Genomic DNA, 19,180 nt, shown 5'->3' on the forward strand with positions numbered 1-19,180 from the left:
GGTGTTGTTTGTTTAGTGGGGGGGTCAGAGTAAACTGAATAAAAAAGTTATGAAAACCCCACTAGTTATGTATGGTGCAGGTGTGACTACTTAAACACGCTGCCTTGGGTTCGAAAGTCATGCTGTAAAGGCAGGTATTAATTTCGATCAGTGGTAAATTTGCTTAATAGCGCTTCTTTACATTTAAAGGTCATGTCAGATTGAGCAGACATTTGCATGGTTTACTGGGTTTCTGTAAATGTGAGATTATTGCCTTTAAACGGTGAATAGCCTGGAGTCTAGCAGATTGTAGTCGGAAGTCCCCCTGGGATGGTGAGTTGGATTGGGCTGGCTGGGTAAAAATTATAGATGCACATTTATGGAGACCGCAATCACAGTAGATACTAACTGTTGGCTCAATCAGAAATAAACTTTAAATAGCACATTGTCAAAGAAGGGCCATCAGATGTAATCCATGCTAACATAGTTAATATATTTAGAAAAATGGATGGATTCCTAGCAGACTGCAGCATTAATAATACATTTAAGAGATGAAGACAGATAAACAGCATGAGCATATGTCAGCGCAGGTAGTCCATGTTTCTGCACTAATTATTGGATATGCGTTGTACACCTTGTTTGCCAACATGTAACATTTCTGTGGTGGCAGTGCCTATATATTAGGGCTAAATTAAATCAAACATGCATTGCAGTGCAAACCCAGTTAGGGCAACATGACATTTCAGGTGGGCCAACCCTGCACACTCGAAGAGCTGGCATACAATTAATATCCTTCCAAATTTGACCAAGATGTTCCAGGAACTGAATTTTCCCTGGACGCAATGTAATACTGTCTGGGTCAACTAGTCTTGAACTCATTCTTTAAGCAACAGTGGGTAGTGTAATAAGCTTGACATTTGAAATTAGATCAATTTTACTGTTAAGCTAGAGACGTTCCTTGCTTATACAAGGACTATACATCAATATGCAGCATGTGACATTCGTTGCAGGGCTGCTGCAAAGAACAGTGAGGCAGACAATGTCCCTCCCGAAGTGACAACCATTATGATTACAATCATAATGCTTAAGAAAACGATTTACTATCATCACATACAGTTAAGCCCATAGGTATTCATACCCATGACAAATAGTTACGTTATGAATTTGTATCTCCAGCACAATGTCTTACTGTGTTTTGTCACTTATGTCATTTCCAGCCAGAAGAAACCTATTGGTCAAATAAAAATTCACTAGGCCTCTAAATAAGGCATGAGTATGAATACTGTACCAAACTAGACATTTGGAACCTATTTTCCAGATAAACATTTCATTTACTAAGCACAAGAATCACAATTCTGTCTTCTGAAAATCTTTATTAGCATAAATAAAATTTTAAAAAACACTGATTCAAATAATCCAAAAATATTCTGACTATTTTTCGGACATGTGAGTCAGGACTGTCAGATGTAGGCAGAGGTGTCCTCCAGGCCTGAACAATCGTTGTCCAAGTACTCTAGAATCACATTGCCCCCATTGTAGAGGGGCGATTCTGGGTGAGCCAGCAGGGAAAGAAGGGTGTCGTCCATCCTAAGAGCCTCCCCTGTCTGTGGATGGCAGAGCCTCAGCTTCTATACATGCCAAAAATAATAGCAAAGACAGAGAAAAACATTTTCTTTTAAGTAAAATTCCTTTAAAGATGGGAAATGTAGCAACAAGACAGATCAAGGCAAACATCAATAAGTGTCGGAGAATGGTGGTTGGTTCAAACATTTGAAATTAAAATGAAGAACAATGATCTGTGTTGAGTGATAGCTATTCAGTACAGCTGATGTTAGTGTTGGTCTATCTTGTCACAAATATTTTGTAAGATGATAATGGTGGAATACTGTAGGTTAGTCAGTCTGTACACAGCTTGCGGTATAGTTGTGGCCAAAAGTATTGGCAGCCATCACTTTCTTAACTCACATTGTCCCAAATAGGTTGATTTCAACAATGCTTCAATTGTTAATATTGCAGAACTGTTTTGATTTAGAACATAATATAGTTCCCTCCACAATTATTGGCACCCCTAGCAAAGATGAGTAAAAAAGGGTTATAAAGAATTCACATTTTGGTGAATGAGCTTAATAAGTGAGAAACATCTAACTTTAATTGAAGTAAATTAATTCAGAGAAAAATAAATTGTCATCAAGAATTAATTATTTCTAACAAAACCATGTGTGCCACGATTATTGGCACCCCTGCATTTAATAATTTGTACCACCTCCCTTGGCCAATACAACAGCACCGAGTCTTCTCTTGTAACATCTAATAAGGTTGGAGAATACAGAGCAAGGAATCTGACACCGTTCCTCTTTACAGAATATCTTCAGATCATCCAGGGTCCTTGGTCCTTTCTTATGCACTCTCCTCTTCAGTTCAGCCCACAGGTTATCAATGGGGTTTATGTCAGGGGACTGAGCTTGACATTTTTTTGTCTTGATTTGGACGTATTAGGATCGTTTAGAATCATTGTCCTGCTGGAAGATTCAATGATGACCCAGTTTTAGTTTCCTGGCAGAGGCAGCCAGATTCAGATGTAAAATGTCCTGGTATTTCAGGAGGTTCATGATACCATGTACCCTAACAGGTTTCCCTGGGCCTTTGGAGGAAAAACAACCCCACAACATCACGGAACCTCCACCATACTTAACAGTGGGGGGGATCTGGTTCTTTTCAGTATAGCCTCCCTTCTGTTTATGCCAAACCCACCTTGAGTGTTACCAAAAGGCTCATCTGACAATACAGTTGTGCTCATAAGTTTGCATACCCTGGCAGAAATTGTGATATTTTAACTTTGATTTAGATCATGCAAAAAAAAAAAATCATTTTGCTCTGTTTTAAATCATAATGATAACAGAAATCACCCAATTGGCCCTGATCAAAAGTTTACATACCCTTGAATGTTTAGCCTTGTTACAGTGAAACACACAGGTGAAAATGGCAATTAAAGGTGAATTTCCCACACCTGTGGCTTTTTCAATTGCAATTTGTGTCTGTGTATGAATAGTCAATGAGTTTGTTAGCTCTCACGTGGATGCACTGAGCAGGCTAGATATTGAGCCATGGGGAGCAGAACTGTCAAAACACCTGCATAACAATGTAATGGAACTTTATAAATATGGAAAAGGATATAAAAAGACATCCAAAGTCTTGCAAATGCCAGTCAGTACTGTTCAATCACTTATTAAGAAGTGGAAAATTCTGGGATCTCTAGATACCAAAACAAAGAGAAATACAGGGTATGGTTGTTTCAAGGAGCACAATACGACAATACTTGAACAAAAATGATCTGCATGGTTGAGTTGCCAGAAAGAAGAATTTATTGTGCCAATGCCACAAAAAAGCATGGTTACAATATGCCCGGCAACGCCACCCTAACCCAGCTTCTGGTAATTTGGAGTGACGAGACCAAAATAGAGCCTTATGGTCACAACCATAAGCACTATGTTTGTAGAGGGTCAACAAGGCCTATAGTGAACAGAATACTATCCCCACAGTGAAGCATGGTGGTGGCTCACTGATATTTTGGGGGTGTGGGAGCTCTAAAGGCACAGTGAATCTTGTGAAAACATGCTGCTTTCATCTTGTCATTTATCAGAAAATAGTGGCAGACAATTTGCATTCTTCTGCACGAAAGCTGCGGAATGACCCTAAGCACAAGTTGACCCTCCAGTGGTTACGGGCAGAAAAAGGTGAAGGTTCTGGAGTGGCCATCACAGTCTCCTGACCTTAATATCATTGAGCCACTCTGGGGAGATCTCAAACGTGTGGTTCATGCAAGACGACCAAAGACTTTGCATGACCTGGAGACATTTTGCCAAGACGAATGGCCAGCTATACCACCTGCAAAAATGTGGGGCCTCATAGACAACTATTACAAAAGACTGCACGCTGTCATTGATACTTAATATGGCAATACACAGTATTAAGAACTAAGGGTATGTAGACTTTTGAACAGGGGTCAGTTAATTTCTTTCTTTGTTGCCATGTTTTGTTTTATGATTATGCTATTCTGTTATGACCTATAGTTGAATGTAAATCCCATAAGAAATAAAAGACATGTTTTGCCTGCTCACTTGTGTTTTCTTTACAAATGGTACATATTAACAATTCTCCAAGGGTATGCAAACTTTTGAGCATGACTGTAGCACTCAGTTCCAGTTGCGTTTGGCAAACTCCAGACACTTACGTTTGAATGACAGGAACAACTTTTTTCTGGCATGCCTTCCAAATAATGTGTTGGCATGGAAGTGGCATCTAATGGTAGTTTTGGAGACTTTGTGACCACAAGATGCTACTCTTCTCTGTAAATCTCCAACAGTGATCTTTGGGGATTTTTGCCTCTCATGCCATCCTCCTCACTGTGCATGGAGGAAAATAAACATGGGTCCTTTTCCAGGCAAGTTTGGAACAATTCCAGTTGATCTGAACTTGTATAGTATTGCCCAAACAGTAGATATGGGCATTTTCAGGTGAGTAGCTATTTTTTTTTGTAGTCATTCCCTGATGTATAAAGCTTAACACACTTTTCCCTCATTTGATTTGTGTCTTATCCTTCCCATGCATATGTATGAATAAGGGAATAGGGCCACCGTGTCACAACATATTTATACCCCAGTGAAACAGGAAGTCATGGATTACTGCTTGACAGTTCCTCGACACTCTGATCAACTTAATAATTGTGGAGGGCACTCTATATCCTTACATTATTATTATTAAAAATGTATTGAACACCTACACTCCATATTTGGTAGTGCAGCCCTTGGCAAAAACAAGTGCAATGAAGCGCTTCCTATATTCATGGATAAGCTTCCTACACCTCCCCACACCTCTGTACTCCCAGGCCTTTTGTACAAACTGCTCCAGTTATCCCAGATCTGAAGGGTGCCTTCCATCCTCTGTTTTCAGATCCCTCCACAGGTTTGCAATTGGATTCAGATGTGGCCACTTGAGAACAGCCCATTATTTTTTTCTTGAAACATTCCTGGGTCCATTTGAAATCCTTTATCCTGCTTTGACTGAGACCCAGCCTTCTGACACTGGGTTCAAATTTGCATTCCAAAATGCCTTGGTAGTTTTCTGATTTCATAATGCCCTGCACAGGTTCAAGGCACCCAATGTCAGAGGCAGCAAAGCAGCCACAAAACATCACTGAACCTCCTCCTTGATTGACTATGGGAAAGATTTCAGGTTTCTTGGCTAATTGCAAAAGCAGTGGGGGCTCGTGGGTCTCCTAACATACAACCCCCTTTCACTCAGTTGACAAGAGATGGTGAGAGTTGAAACTGTCGTACATTGTGTCTATAGGTCAGCTTGAATGTGTGTGATTTCTCCACCAATTGAACAACTCTTTGCTGTGATTTCCTTTCAAGTTGCCATATCCAGGGAGGTTGGCTAAACTGGCAAAAGCCTTAGAATTCTGGATAATATTATGTATAGTGGAAAATCAAGATGGTCTTGTAGCCTTGAGATTATCTATGCTTGGCTACAATCTGGTGTCTGACAACCTCAGACAATTATTTTGTTTTCTTTCTTTTCTGCATTAAGGTAGCATGATACAAAACAGGACAATGAGTCATTTTCTCTATTCAAACTGGTTAAATAAGTATTTAAATCGCAGGCACCTACAGGTTTTTTATTCCAGAGTCCAAGAGAATCACCTGCTTGAAATTATTTCTAACTGCCTGTAGAAGGTGCCAATAATATTGTCAAGACTATTTTACAATTTCTTTGGAATAAGCAAAGACTTAGTAAATCGTTCAAATTTGTTAGTTTTTTTCAACAGCAACCAAATAAATATATGCAAGGATTGCAAAAGATTTTAGAATTTCAACAGTCTTGAGGAAATGTTGTATTATTTGAATCAGGTGCAAGGTTTCCAATACCTTGGCCTTAACTGTAGTTTTTAAGTGTACATTTACTGTGAATAAGATGTTTCAAAAGAGATGTTTCTGATACTGTATTTGTACAGTGGCATGACAGATTTGATTTCTTAGAACTGTTTACAGTTGGCACCTTAGCTGTTAGTATGTTGTTGTTGTTCTTCAGGCTGGCCAGTGAAGCAGCGTAGTCGACAACTTTACCCACGCTCCACTTGGTACAAAAGAACATGGGCAGGCTGGCATCCTTGCCCTCTTTGGGTAGCAAAACATTGAAATATGTCCTCTCTGTCTGGAAATCAGAATTATGGAGATTTAGACATTAAAATATGGACAACAAAAAATAAGGCCATACAAGACAGATTCCATACATTACATATATTGTTGTTTAGAGTAAATGACAAAAACAGCATTAAGCATACCTTGGGTTATAAACATCTGGGATGTATACGAGGGCTGTCACAGTATCAGATTTTCACTACACGATTATCGTGGCACACTAATGATATGATTGTGAAATCTATAGAAAATGTGAAAAAAATTATAATAGTATTTTGTCTCTTTTTTTGTCAAATTAATTACCCTCAAAATACGAGTGTAGGGAGGTGGAGAGGATGTAACCATAAATGTACAAATTGAAAATGTACAAAAACAACAAATACACATAATGGATAGTGAAAAGGCAACCAGATGAACAAAAGATCCACAAGGCCTAACACCGAAAGGAGTTTTTGGACAAGGACAATGTCATTTTCGCCTAGTGAATAGGCTACAAAAACGTTGCGTCTTTGCGGATCTCTCCTGTGGGTTCTGGTGGGGGTAACAAGTTGGTTTCAGTGCAAGTGTATAGACCCAGACTCGTAGTTTAAGCACATTCATTGTTTGTCCATAAATTTGTGACATGAATAAGCCATCGGAAAAAAAATAATATATATATATATACACAACGTCCTTTTCTCCAAGTGAATAGGCTACACAAATGGCACACATTTGTGGGTCTGACCCAAGTGTTCTGATGGGGTAAATGGGTTATTTCAAATGCCAGTGTATAGGTCCAGACTCATAGTTAAAGCACATGCATAATTTGTCTATAAGGGACATTAAAATGCTATAGAAAAACCGTGAGGAGTTTTTGGAAGAATACAAAGTAATTTTCGCCTAGTGAATGATAATACACACTATCATACATGTATTATTAACATGATATCAACATTTCATGTTTTTAACATCACAGTTATCATCAATACCGGTATATCGCGACAACCCTAATGTATACACAACCATCCTACATAAATAACACCATTACAGTTTACACTGCAAAGAACTCCCTGAACCAGGAAAAAAACTCTTCCCTAAGTAGGGCACTACTTTGAAAAGGAGCCTTATGGTCCCTGGTCAAAGCAGTGCACTATCTAGGGAACAGGGCGCCCTCTGGGATGTAAACCCACCATCTGTCTTCATATCAGACTGGTATTACCTGTGGCAGTCCCTTGTCTCCGGCAGCATGAAGCTTCAGTTTCATCAAAGCCACCTTGGCTGCGGTTGCAGCGTTCTTTGCCCCCTTGCGACCTTTGCTCGGAGGCAAAGCCTTCTTGGACTCTGCTCAGTGACGAGAGGGTGGATCAATACCACGTAAAAAAAACACAACACAAAATGTTACCAACACACTAAAAACCTGAACTCATACTGCTAGCGAACACTGCCCTCATGTGGCCAGTTTAAAGAGTTGCAGGTATACTGTCAACAAAAGAGTAATCATACCACCTATAGCCAACACTGCGTTCATCCATAAAATAGATTTTGGGGAAAATACACATCTATTCATAATAGGCACGTGTGAACCTATTCCCTATACAGTTTACATATTTTGACCAAACCCTTCAGGAGGGGTGTCATTTGACCTAGAAATAGGACTGACCTACAATCTTCTGCACCAGTTCCTGCGTGGCAGCCATGCGTGGCTTGGTCGTCTCCAGTTTCTCACACTTGTGGTCATCTTGGTGACGATGGCTGGAGAGTAAATCAACAGTGTTACGAGAGGTGCTTGGGAAATACCAATTGTCCTTGCAATCCTTCACCCACAATTCACCTAACACAATACTGTTACAAGACCTGGTTCTATATTTACAAAGTGATTTCAAATCAGACTACCTACTATTCTTGTTGGACAAATTGTGACAGAAATGTGAACGAAGGGGGGAAATCGTGGCACTCACGCCAAACAGAAATGTTTCTTGCAGTGTGGACATATGACCGGCAGCAGTTCTTTTCCTTTGCAGTCCTCAAATGTGCATGGGTAACTTGTACTGCCGCCAGACACATGTACTTCTTTTTCAACATCCACCTGAGAAAAACATTTTCAGCCAAGAACAAATTCTGAATCACAAGAAATCAAGAATAATTTGAATTGCAACACTGTCTGGACATACAATATACATTTACAGTATCTCACAAAAGTGAGTACACCCATCACATTTTTGCAAATATTTGATTATATCTTTTCATGTGACAACACTGAGGAAATGACACTTTGCTACAATGTAAAGTAGTGAGTGAACAGCTTGTATAACAGTGTATATTTGCTGTCCCATCAAAATAACTCAACACACAGCCAATTATGTCTAAACCGCTGGCAACAAAAGTGAGTACACCCCTAAGTGAAAATGTCCAAATTGGGCCCAAAGTGTGAGTATTTTGTGTGGCCACCATTATTTTCCAGCACTGCCTTAACCCTCTTGGGTATGGAGTTCACCAGAGCTTCACAGGTTGCCACTGGAGTCCTCTTCCACTCCTCCATGACGACATCACAGAGCTGGTTGATGTTAGAGACCTTGCGCTCCTCCACCTTCCGTTTGAGAATGCCCCATAGATGCTCAATAGGGTTTAGGTCTGGAGACATGCTTGGTCAGTCCATCACTTTTACCCTCAGCTTCTTTAGCAAGGCAGTGGTCATCTTGGAGCTGTGTTTGGAGTCATTATCAAGTTGGAATACTGCCCTGCGGCCCAGTCTCAGAAGGGAGGGAATCATGCTCTGCTTCAGTATGTCACAGACCATGACACTCCCACCACCATGCTTGACTGTAGGCAAGACATACTTGTCTTCGTACTCCTCACCTGGTTGCCGCCACACACCATCGGAACCAAATACGTTTATCTTGGTCTCATCAGACCATAGAACATGGTTCCAGTAATCCATGTCCTTAGTCTGCTTGTCTTCAGCAAACTGTTTTGCGGGCATTCTTGTGCATCATCTTTAGAAGAGGCTTCCTTCTGGGACGACAGCCATGCAGACCAATTTGGTGCGGTGTATGGTCTGAGCACTGACAGGCTGACACCTCACCCCTTCAACCTCTGCAGCAATGCTGGCAGCACTCATATGTCTATTTCCCAAAGACAACCTCTGGATATGACGCTGTGCACGTGCACTCAACTTCTTTGGTCGACAATGGTGAGGCCTGTTCTGAGTGGAACCTGTCCTATTAAACTGCTGTATGGTCTTGGCCACCGTGCTGCAGCTGAGTTTCAGGGTCTTGGCAATCTTCTTATAGCCTAAGCCATCTTTATGTAGAGCAACATTTTTTTTTTCAGATCCTCAGAGAGTTCTTTGCCATGAGGTGCCATGTTGAACTTCCGGTGACCATTATGAGGGCGTGTGAGAGCTATGACACCAAATTTAACAATTCTGCTCCCCATTCACACCTGAGACCTTTTAACATCAACGAGTCACATGACACCGGGGAGGGAAAATGACTTATTGGGCCCAATTTGGACATTTTCACTTAGGGGTGTACTCACTTTTGTGAGATATTGTACATTGCTTCATTATATCTACTGTTGTCATATTTTCACCAACAACAATAGGTTCCCCAAGCATATTTGTTTTCAACTGGATGATGGGGGAAGACATTGCTTGGAGTGTAGATGCTTTCACTGGTTCCAATGGATTCCCAACCTTTTAAACCTTTAGCCATTTTCCCTCCCCGGTGTCATGTGACTCGATACTGTATATCTGATGTATGCTGCGTGTCCCTAAGGACCTCCAATTCAATTTCTAGTGCACTACATTAGGATCCATCTAGTTTGCATTGGTAAAAGTAGAAAGGAGGGTACCATTTGGGACACAAGTAGATTCTTACCACAGGACAAGCATGCGAATCTCGACTTCTGTGTTCAAGGCTGTAAAGAACGTAAAAAGACATGTCTATCTTAGCATGTTGCTCAATTGCCAGGTTGATTAGCTAAACAAACTGGGGTGTATTCATTCTGACAAACAAAACTTCTTAGTTGCAAGACATTTTCTCAAATATTTAATACTTTCTTGGCCTTTGCTCAGTAGTACAAAATAACATTTACTTAAGAACTGTCAACGAACTAAAAATACTGCTCAACCTGGGAGACTTGCAACTGAAACAAGTACAGCAATGGGTCATGACATTGTGTGTTCAAATGTTTTGCAGCTATAGTCCTGTTATAGAAACCTTGGCTAAGAGCTATATACCGAAATAGATAACACGTAATAATCCCCATAAATCCTAGCAGTGGAATTTGAAAATGTTTCAGTTTTCCTTTCATAATTTATTTATTTTATATGGAATTTTAGACTCACTTCAAATAAGGTCTGTGTTCTGTTTAGGATTATCCCGTTTTGACAACCTTGTAAATCTCGTCAGGACAAGGTGATATTTGTCAACATATTTGGTTTATATTCTCTACAACAAAAATTATATTTGGATATATTTTGCAATTTGTCCTATAGATATTTACACAATTAACAAAATATGCGTGGGGGCGTAAGCCTACACGCAACACAGACGTTATTTGAAGTCTGTCTAAAAATTCTCTATGAAAGGAAAAGAATGGTGAAAGAACCAAAACAGCCGCATTTTCAGTTGCACAAACTATTATGGTTATTACGACTCAGTACTTCAGTAACAGTTGATAATTACTGCACATAGCTAGTTAAAAAAGTCAGATCTTACCAGAAAACACCACTGCAGGCCTTACAAATGAATGGTAGAAAATCTAGAGAAGACATTTAGAACAAACAGTAGTAAGATGCATAGACAACTTGCATAAAGTGTACAAATCAAAGAAACAGCAATAAAACCATGTTACATTATCTATGCCAGGAATGGATATGGCTTGCCACGGCCAACTTAGCTAACCAGGTGTCTTTGCTTAGCCTCTCGGAGCATTCAAACCAGGAATTATCCCAGTGCAATGGACTAGAATAAGTGTGCCTTATTTAGAGGGAAATAAAGGTACGTGCGGAAATAAACGTTTCTTCAGTTACAGAATATGTAATAATTATAATTTAGCTATCTGGACAGTTACTGTAGCAGCTAAGTTTAAACGTTTAGCTTAGTAATGTTAGCTAGATAGCATTGATATTGTAAAATGGTTCCAATGTGCTTAAAAAAGACTAATAACGTTAAAGAAAAATTTATTTCAGATAAGAGAAAGTAATAAAACCTGTTTGATTGCAGGACTTTATGTTACAATGTTTCCCAATGTCTAGTTCCGCCATGATTCTTTCTGATGTCAATATCCACTTTGACCCTCTTACTTAATCACGTGACATAGTATAAACAATCTCCGCCCATTATTTAGTATATAGTGATACTAAATTTTGTGCACATACAAATAACATAAAAATAAAATATTGCACTTTGAGCCCAAAATGTGAGTTTTAATTAATTTGTTAATTGGGAAAGTACCATAATGTATCTTTGCTGGTGGCACATCCTTTTGAAATTAACGTGCGTGAACGTTATGCGTGGTCGCACGACGCGCGCAGATTCATAGTGGACAAGAGGTGGCCGACCTTCGTGAATTCAAAACATCGTCAAACGCTTAATCGTTCGTGCTGCTTATTTTTCTGGATAGTAAAGAATAGGTAATTCTGAGGTCACTCTACATGCTTCAAATACACCCAAACATTTTGTTTGTGCTGTATGGATGTTTTTAATATAAGACATTTAATTCTATGTGATGACGTCACCAGACCCCCAATCTGCCCCTAATTGACTCAAAATACGCTCAATCATTTATACTTCTTCTGTGCTGTTACATTTTTTGTATGTTACTGAACAACAAAATTGTTCTGTAACTATATAGATCCCACAGTACGTCAGCCACTACGCTAGTTTGTCATAAGATAATTATGCAGTCTTGCTGCTCGGGACATTGAGTTCCTGTCATAACATTGACATATACGGTTTACTATACCTTGCTACGCTTCTATAAACGTTAGCATATTTCCCATGCACCCATTAATAACTAGTTATTTTCATATGAAAGAAGGGACATGATTGACTGCCAGGGATAGAATTTCATGAAATATTCCATTTATTTACTTATGGGGCTGTTTTCCCTTTTTATTTTAATGAGAATATATTAATTATCTTGCCTAACTACATCACTGTACTCCCAAATACAAATTTCCCAAGCTCACACTTGCACAGTCATAATCAAATGTAGTCTAGGCATGGCACTGCTGACAACCACCTCCATTAATTTGTCAGTGATAAATAGTACAGTAGGAATGAATCACTGGAGTGGTGGACTGTGATTAAGTACTCAAATATTCCAGTAGACTTGGTTAGAATACATAGACAGAAAGTGCAGATTTTATATGAATGCTGCAATGCAGATTATCCATCTGCAGCAGATTTATCTCTAGCTGCAGTGTGGTTGATTGACCTCATCTGGCCGTGAGGGGAACACAACAGCTTTGAATTATCTCCTAATACCATATCACACCTTAAAACAACAACACTTTATTTCAGTTTTATTTTCATTATTGTCAGTCACTCAGGATTACAAAACAATTCTAGTACAGGTTTTCAATTACTAAAATATTTTTGTATTATTATTATAATAATTTTTTTAAGATTTATGAGTAAATTGTGATGGGATGCAAGCAAAGACTATATTGTCACCTTCCTAAAATAATGGCCTAAGTAATTTTTGAAAAAAAAATATTTTCTTGCCTAAATCATCTCCTCATGGGGCTGGCCACCTCTGGTAAAATTGCCTACATCCTCAGTTGAACAGGTCATGGGATTCTACACCTTTAGTATAATGGCCTATGTCAAGAGTGACTTAGGCCGTTTTTAAGTCAAAAGACAGTGTGACTTAGGCAATTTTACAAGCTGTGATCAGCTTGTAAAAGGTGTGATCAAAGACCATCCCCAACTCAAGGAGATCATAGTGTGGAGCAACGGTTGTGGTTATCAGAACCACAATGCATGTGTGCCGAATGCATTCTCTGAGCTTACAAGAAAATATGGGGTACTGATTACACAGAAATACCTTGTTGCAGGGCACACACAAATGGAGTGTGACAGCATGCATAGTACTATTGAACGCAAAATAGTTACGGATATCTTCACCCCGAGAGACTATGTCATCATACTGTCATCATACCGCAAGAATCAGACCATCACCTTACCATGTGAAAGTGCTCAAGCATGATGAGTTCCTGAAACTGAATGGATCTTACTTCATTAGCATCAGACCAGGAGATCTGACTGTGCATTACTTGTGGGCTCTTCAGTTTAGCAGTGAAGGCAAGATCCATTTCAATCTGTCCTTCCTGGAGGACTCAGCGTGGATAGTACTGCCACAGAGGGTACAGGTGCCAAAAGAGTCGATAGCATGGATAAGAATGTTTCCATGTGCTCTGCCAATCACGGAGAGAAAGTTCCAGGACCTCCAGTCAATGAAATATGTCATGCCCGTCGAGTGTCATCACTTCTTTGACAGTTTGCCACATTAATGGGCATCGTTCAAGAACCCAACAAAGAAAAGCTAGAGGGAGAAGTGACGAGATGCACATGCCTCCTCAGCATTATGTTTAGTTTGTTAGTAAATGCTTTATTCAGTGTGTTTACATGCAAACGCTATGTAAACACCTTTACCATGATGAATCTGGGCACTCATATATGAAATATTAAGTTGTTACATTTTACTAATTTAGTGATTGGTCTGTGTAATTTTTCACATAGCTCAACCAGAAGAAAAAGCGTTGTGCGTTACTGCTGTGCATGTAAACACACTGATTGTTGACAGAGTTGAAGGTTTAAAAAAGTCACAAAGCCATGTTGAAAAATGTATTCCTCTTATGTTGCATAATTAACAGACATTGTTATTAGCATGTCAATAGTCATCTAATGTCATAACATTTTTGAATGAAATTATTAATAAATATCATATTTTCAGTATTTGGTTCAGTTTTTTGTGTTTTCTGAAAAATCTGAAAAAATGACTTGGGCCATTATTTTAGTATGGTGATGATATGTTGTTTTGATAATCGCAGTATTTGTGCTAGTTGTCTGGATTTGCTTAGCCTGTTCTCCAACATCTCATAAAAAAGGGAAACCAATTACTTTTCAGCACTTTATCCCTGATGGCTCTCTACAGCAGCTATGGTAAACAATGTGTTGGGACATAAAATCTAAAAGAACATCACTGTATTAAATTATAACATTTCTTCTGTAGAGTCTCCACTTTATTATTTTCAGGACCTACTGGAACTGGAAAGACTGTGAACACTCAACAGCGACGAAACCTTTGACTTTCAGTTATAACTACTCACCAATACTTGAGATATGATAGGCTAGTCTTGGATTGACGTTAACCGTGCAAGTTCCTTTCAAAGTGTGAGTTAAGGAGAGATGATTCCATGTCTGTAGGTGATGGGTCATACGTTTTTGGGCTTGTGTCAGGTCAGCGCCTGGGGTTGCTTTGAAGAGTTCAATCGTCTGGAGGAGAGATGCTATCGGCTGTCTCCCAACAGGTCCAGTTCATCCAGGTGGCCTTGAGGGAGCAACATTTGCAATATATGCTATCCCGTCTACGTCTTTTTCAGAGAAGGCCTTATTTCAGCAAGACAATGCTTAACCAGATTCTGCACATATTACAACAGCATGGCTCCATAGTAAAGGAGTCCGGCTGCTAAACAGGCCTGCCTGCAGTCCAGACCTGTCCCTCATTGAAAATATTTGGGGCATTATGAAACAAAAAAAATTACAAATGAGTCTCCGAACTACTGAGCAGCTGAAATCCTATTTCAAGCAAGAATGGGAAAACATTTCACTTACATTGCGCTTACAGAGTATTGTTGAAAGAAGAGGTAATTCAACACATTGATAAACATGATCCTGCCCCAACGTTTTTAAAACATGTTACTGACATCAAATTCAAAGTGGGCACGTTTTTTTCACAAAACATAGCATGTATTTTTCACAAACACAAAAAAGATTTTCTCAGTTTTAACATTTGTTATGTTGTCTTAGTATTTTTTTTAATTAAATATAGGGATAAATGTATAAATAAATCTTTGCATTCTGTTTTTATTTCCATTTCACACAGTGTCCCAACATTTTGGAAATGGAGTTGTAGGACAGATCAAAATAGGATATAATAAATGCATGCAGCTTTTCCAACCTTATGTGTTTAAAATAAAATTCCCATTCATGACAGTGTGTTACTGAATCCTTTGATGTCTCACTGGTATTTGATGTCTATGTGATGTGAACCACTACAATATTGTACATCATGACCTACCTGGGTCAAGGCCTCCAATGATCAATACCAGTTTGCCTATTGAAGACTATGCTTTTAAAATAAGAAATAAGAATGGTATATAAGGGGTGGTGTGTACAGTGGGGAGAACAAGTATTTGATACACTGCCGGTTTTACAGGTTTTCCCACATACAAAGCATATAGAAGTCTGTAATTTTAAACATAGGTACTCTTCAATTGTGAGTGACGGAATCTAAAACAAATTTCCAGAAAGTCACATTGTATGATTTTTAAGTAATTACTTTGCATTTTATTGCATGACATAAGTATTTGATACATCAGAAAAGCAGAACTTAATATTTGGTACAGAAACCTTTGTTTGCAATTACCGAGGTCATACATTTCCTGTAGTTCTTGACCAGGTTTGCACACACTGCAGCAGGGATTTTGGCCCACTCCTCCATACAGACCTTCTCCAGATCCTTCAGGTTTCGGGGCAATACGGACTTTCAGCTCCCTGCAAAGGTTTTCTATTGGGTTCAGGTCTGGAGACTGGCTAGGCCACTCCAGGACCTTGAGATGCTTCTTACGGAGCCACTCCTTAGTTGCCCTGGCTGTGTGTTTCGGGTCATTGTCATGCTGGAAGACACAGCCATGACCCATCTTCAATGCTCTTACTGAGGGAAGGAGGTTGTTGGCCAAGATCTCGCGATACATGGCCCCATCCATCCTCTCCTCAATATGGTGCAGTTGTCCATTCCCCTTTGCAGAAAAGCATCCCCAAAGAATGATGTTTCCACCTCCATGCTTCACGGTTGGGATTGTGTTCTTGGGGTTGTACTCATCCTTCTTCTTCCTCCAAACACGGCGAGTGGAGTTTAGACCAAAAAGCCAATATTGCGACCCCCCACCATTCAGCTCATAATGGTTTGATCCACTGTCCCCCCCAGCCCTATGCAGCGGCACCATTATGTTACATTATTATTGTTGCACTGTCTTTGACCTCTGTAATGATACCCACACCTTTCTAAGGCTAAACTCAAAATTGGCAAAAAAATTAATAAATACAAAAAATAAAAACACGTAGATTGTAGCTCATCCTCCCCGAGTCCGAATATACCACTTTTGTTGTCATGGCACACTTTTTGTAGACACTATTGAATAAACTCAAACATTTTCTAAATAATAAAAAAAGCGTTCAATTTGTAGTGGTCTCTTAATTTTAACCCTTCTGTTCCTCACTCAAAGCCTTCCTTTCCAACAGTATATACCACCACTATACAGGTGCTGGTCATATAATTAGAATATCATCAAAAAATGTATTTATTTCAGTAATTCCATTCAAAAAGTGAAACTTGTATATTATATTCATTCATTGCACACAGACTGATATATTTCAAATGTTTATTTCTTTTAATTGTGATGATTATAACTGACAACTAATGAAAATCCCCAAATCAGTATCTCAGAAAATTTGAATATTATTCATTCATTCATCTTCTTCCGCTTCATCCGGGGCCGGGTCTCGGGGGCAGCAGTCTAAGCAGAGATGCCCAGACTTCCCTCTCCCCAGACACTTCCTCCAGCTCTTCCGGGGGGACACCGAGGCGTTCCCAGGCCAGCCGGGAGACATAGTCCCTCCAGCGTGTCCTAGGTCTTCCCCGGGGTCTCCTCCTGGTGGGACGGGACCGGAACACCTTCCCAGGAAGGCGTTCCGGAGGCATCCGTAACAGATGCCCAAGCCACCTCAGCTGACCCCTCTTGATGTGGAAGAGCAGCGGCTCTACTCCAAGCTCCTCCCGGGTGACCGAGCTTCTCACCCTATCTCTAAGGGATCGCCCAGCCACCCTGTGGAGAAAGCTCATTTTGGCCGCCTGTATCCGGGATTTTGTCCTTTCGGTCATGACCCAAAGCTCATGACCATAGGTAAGAGTAGGAACGTAGATTGACCGGTAAATCGAGAGCTTCGCCTTGAGGCTCAGCTCTTTCTTCACCACGGTCTGTCGTGGTGAAGAATTTGAATATTACTTAAGACCAATACAAAAAAAATATTTTTAGAAATGTTGGCCAACTGAAAAGTATGAACATATAAAGTATGAGCATGTACAGCACTCAATACTTAGTTGGGGCTCCTTTTGCCTGAATTACTGCAGCAATGCGGTGTGGCATGGAGTCAATCAGTCTGTGGCACTGCTCAGGTGTTATGAGAGCCCAGGTTGCTCTGATAGTGGCCTTCAGCTCTTCTGCATTGTTGGGTCTGGCATATTGAATCTTCCTCTACACAATACCCCATAGATTTTCTATAGGGTTAAGGTCAGGCGAGTTTGCTGGCCAATTAAGAACAGGGATGCCATGGTCCTTAAACCAGGTACTGGTAGCTTTGGCACTGTGTGCAGGTTCCAAGTCCTGTTGGAAAATGAAATCTGCATCTTCCTAAAGTTGGTCAGCAGCAGGAAGCATGAAGTGCTCTTAAACTTCCTGGTAGACGGCTGCGTTGACCTTGGACCTCAGAAAACGCAGTGGACCAACACCAACAGATGACATGGCACCCCAAACCATCACTTACTGTGGAAACTTTACACTGGACTTCAAGCAACGTGGATTCTGTGCCTAACCTCTCTTCCTCCAGACTCTGGGACCTTGATTTCCAAAGGAAATGCAAAATGTACTTTCATCAGCATAACTTTGGACCACTCAGCAGCAGTCCAGTCCTTTTTGTCTTTAGCCCAGGCAAGATGCTTCTGACTCTGTGTCTTGTTCAAGAGTGGCTTGACACAAGGAATGCAATAACTGAAACCCATGTCTTGCATAGGTCTGTGCGTGGTGATTCTTGAAGCACTGACTCCAGCTCCAGTCCACTCTTTGTGAATCTCCCCCACATTTTTGAATGGGTTTTGTTTCACAATCCTCTCCAGGGTGCCGTTATCCCTATTGCTTGCACACTTTTTTCTACCACATCTTTTCCTTCCCTTCACCTCTCTATAAATGTGCTTGGACACAGAGCTCTGTGAACAGCCAGCCTAGTTAGCTATGACCTTTTGGGTCTTGCCCTCCTTGTGCAAGGTGTTAATGGTCGTCTTTTGGACAGCTGTCAAGTCAGCAGTCTTCCCCATTATTGTGTAGAATACAGAACTAGACTCATTTAAAGGCCTTTGCAGGTGTTTTGAGTTAATTAGCTGATTAGAGTGTGGCACCAGGTGTCTTCAATATTGAACTTTTTCACAATATTCAAATTTTCTGAGATACTGAATTTGGGGTTTTCATTAGTTGTCAGTTATAATCATCACAGTTAAAAGAAATAAACACTTGATATAGATCAGAATGTGTGGAATGAATGTATACATTATACAAGTTTCACTTTTTGAATGGAATTACTGAAATAAATCAACTTTTTGATGATATTCTAATTATATGACCAGCACCTGTATATCAATATATCACACCACTATATACCCCATGTCCCTATCCACCTTTAACCACAAATATATGCACTGTACATAAAACACCCAGATAGTTAATGTTGTGGCGGTAGAATAGTGCAGTGGTTCACAAACACCTAAAATACAAGCTAGGGAAAAATGTGTTGTTGTCACACAATCAATTTTCATTCGGAGTCAGTTGTGTATTTTGGTGATCATAGAACTACAGATTGTCCTAGTGTAGGCCTACAGATCCCTGCAGCACACTACTACATATCTCCTTCCTGTGGTTGGTGGTGGCCAATATTATTATGGGGTCCTGCAAAATCAAC

General features: G+C 39.9%; 1 protein-coding gene across 2 annotated transcripts; it reads right to left on the reverse strand.

Annotated features, from left to right (window-relative positions):
* Window positions 1-1,334: 1,334 nt before the first annotated feature.
* On the reverse strand, window positions 1,335-11,446 carry zfand1 (zinc finger, AN1-type domain 1). 2 transcript variants are annotated; one of them, NM_001303767.1, is given in 8 exon segments: window positions 1,335-1,607; window positions 6,037-6,192; window positions 7,378-7,499; window positions 7,819-7,910; window positions 8,117-8,244; window positions 10,037-10,076; window positions 10,880-10,922; window positions 11,373-11,446. In NM_001303767.1, coding segments are annotated over 8 exon segments (804 nt in total). In that variant the 5' UTR covers window positions 11,428-11,446; the 3' UTR covers window positions 1,335-1,439.
* Between the last annotated feature and the right edge of the window lie 7,734 nt (window positions 11,447-19,180).

This window comes from Esox lucius, chromosome 21 (genome assembly GCF_011004845.1).
Source record: "Esox lucius isolate fEsoLuc1 chromosome 21, fEsoLuc1.pri, whole genome shotgun sequence".
NCBI lineage: Eukaryota > Metazoa > Chordata > Actinopteri > Esociformes > Esocidae > Esox > Esox lucius.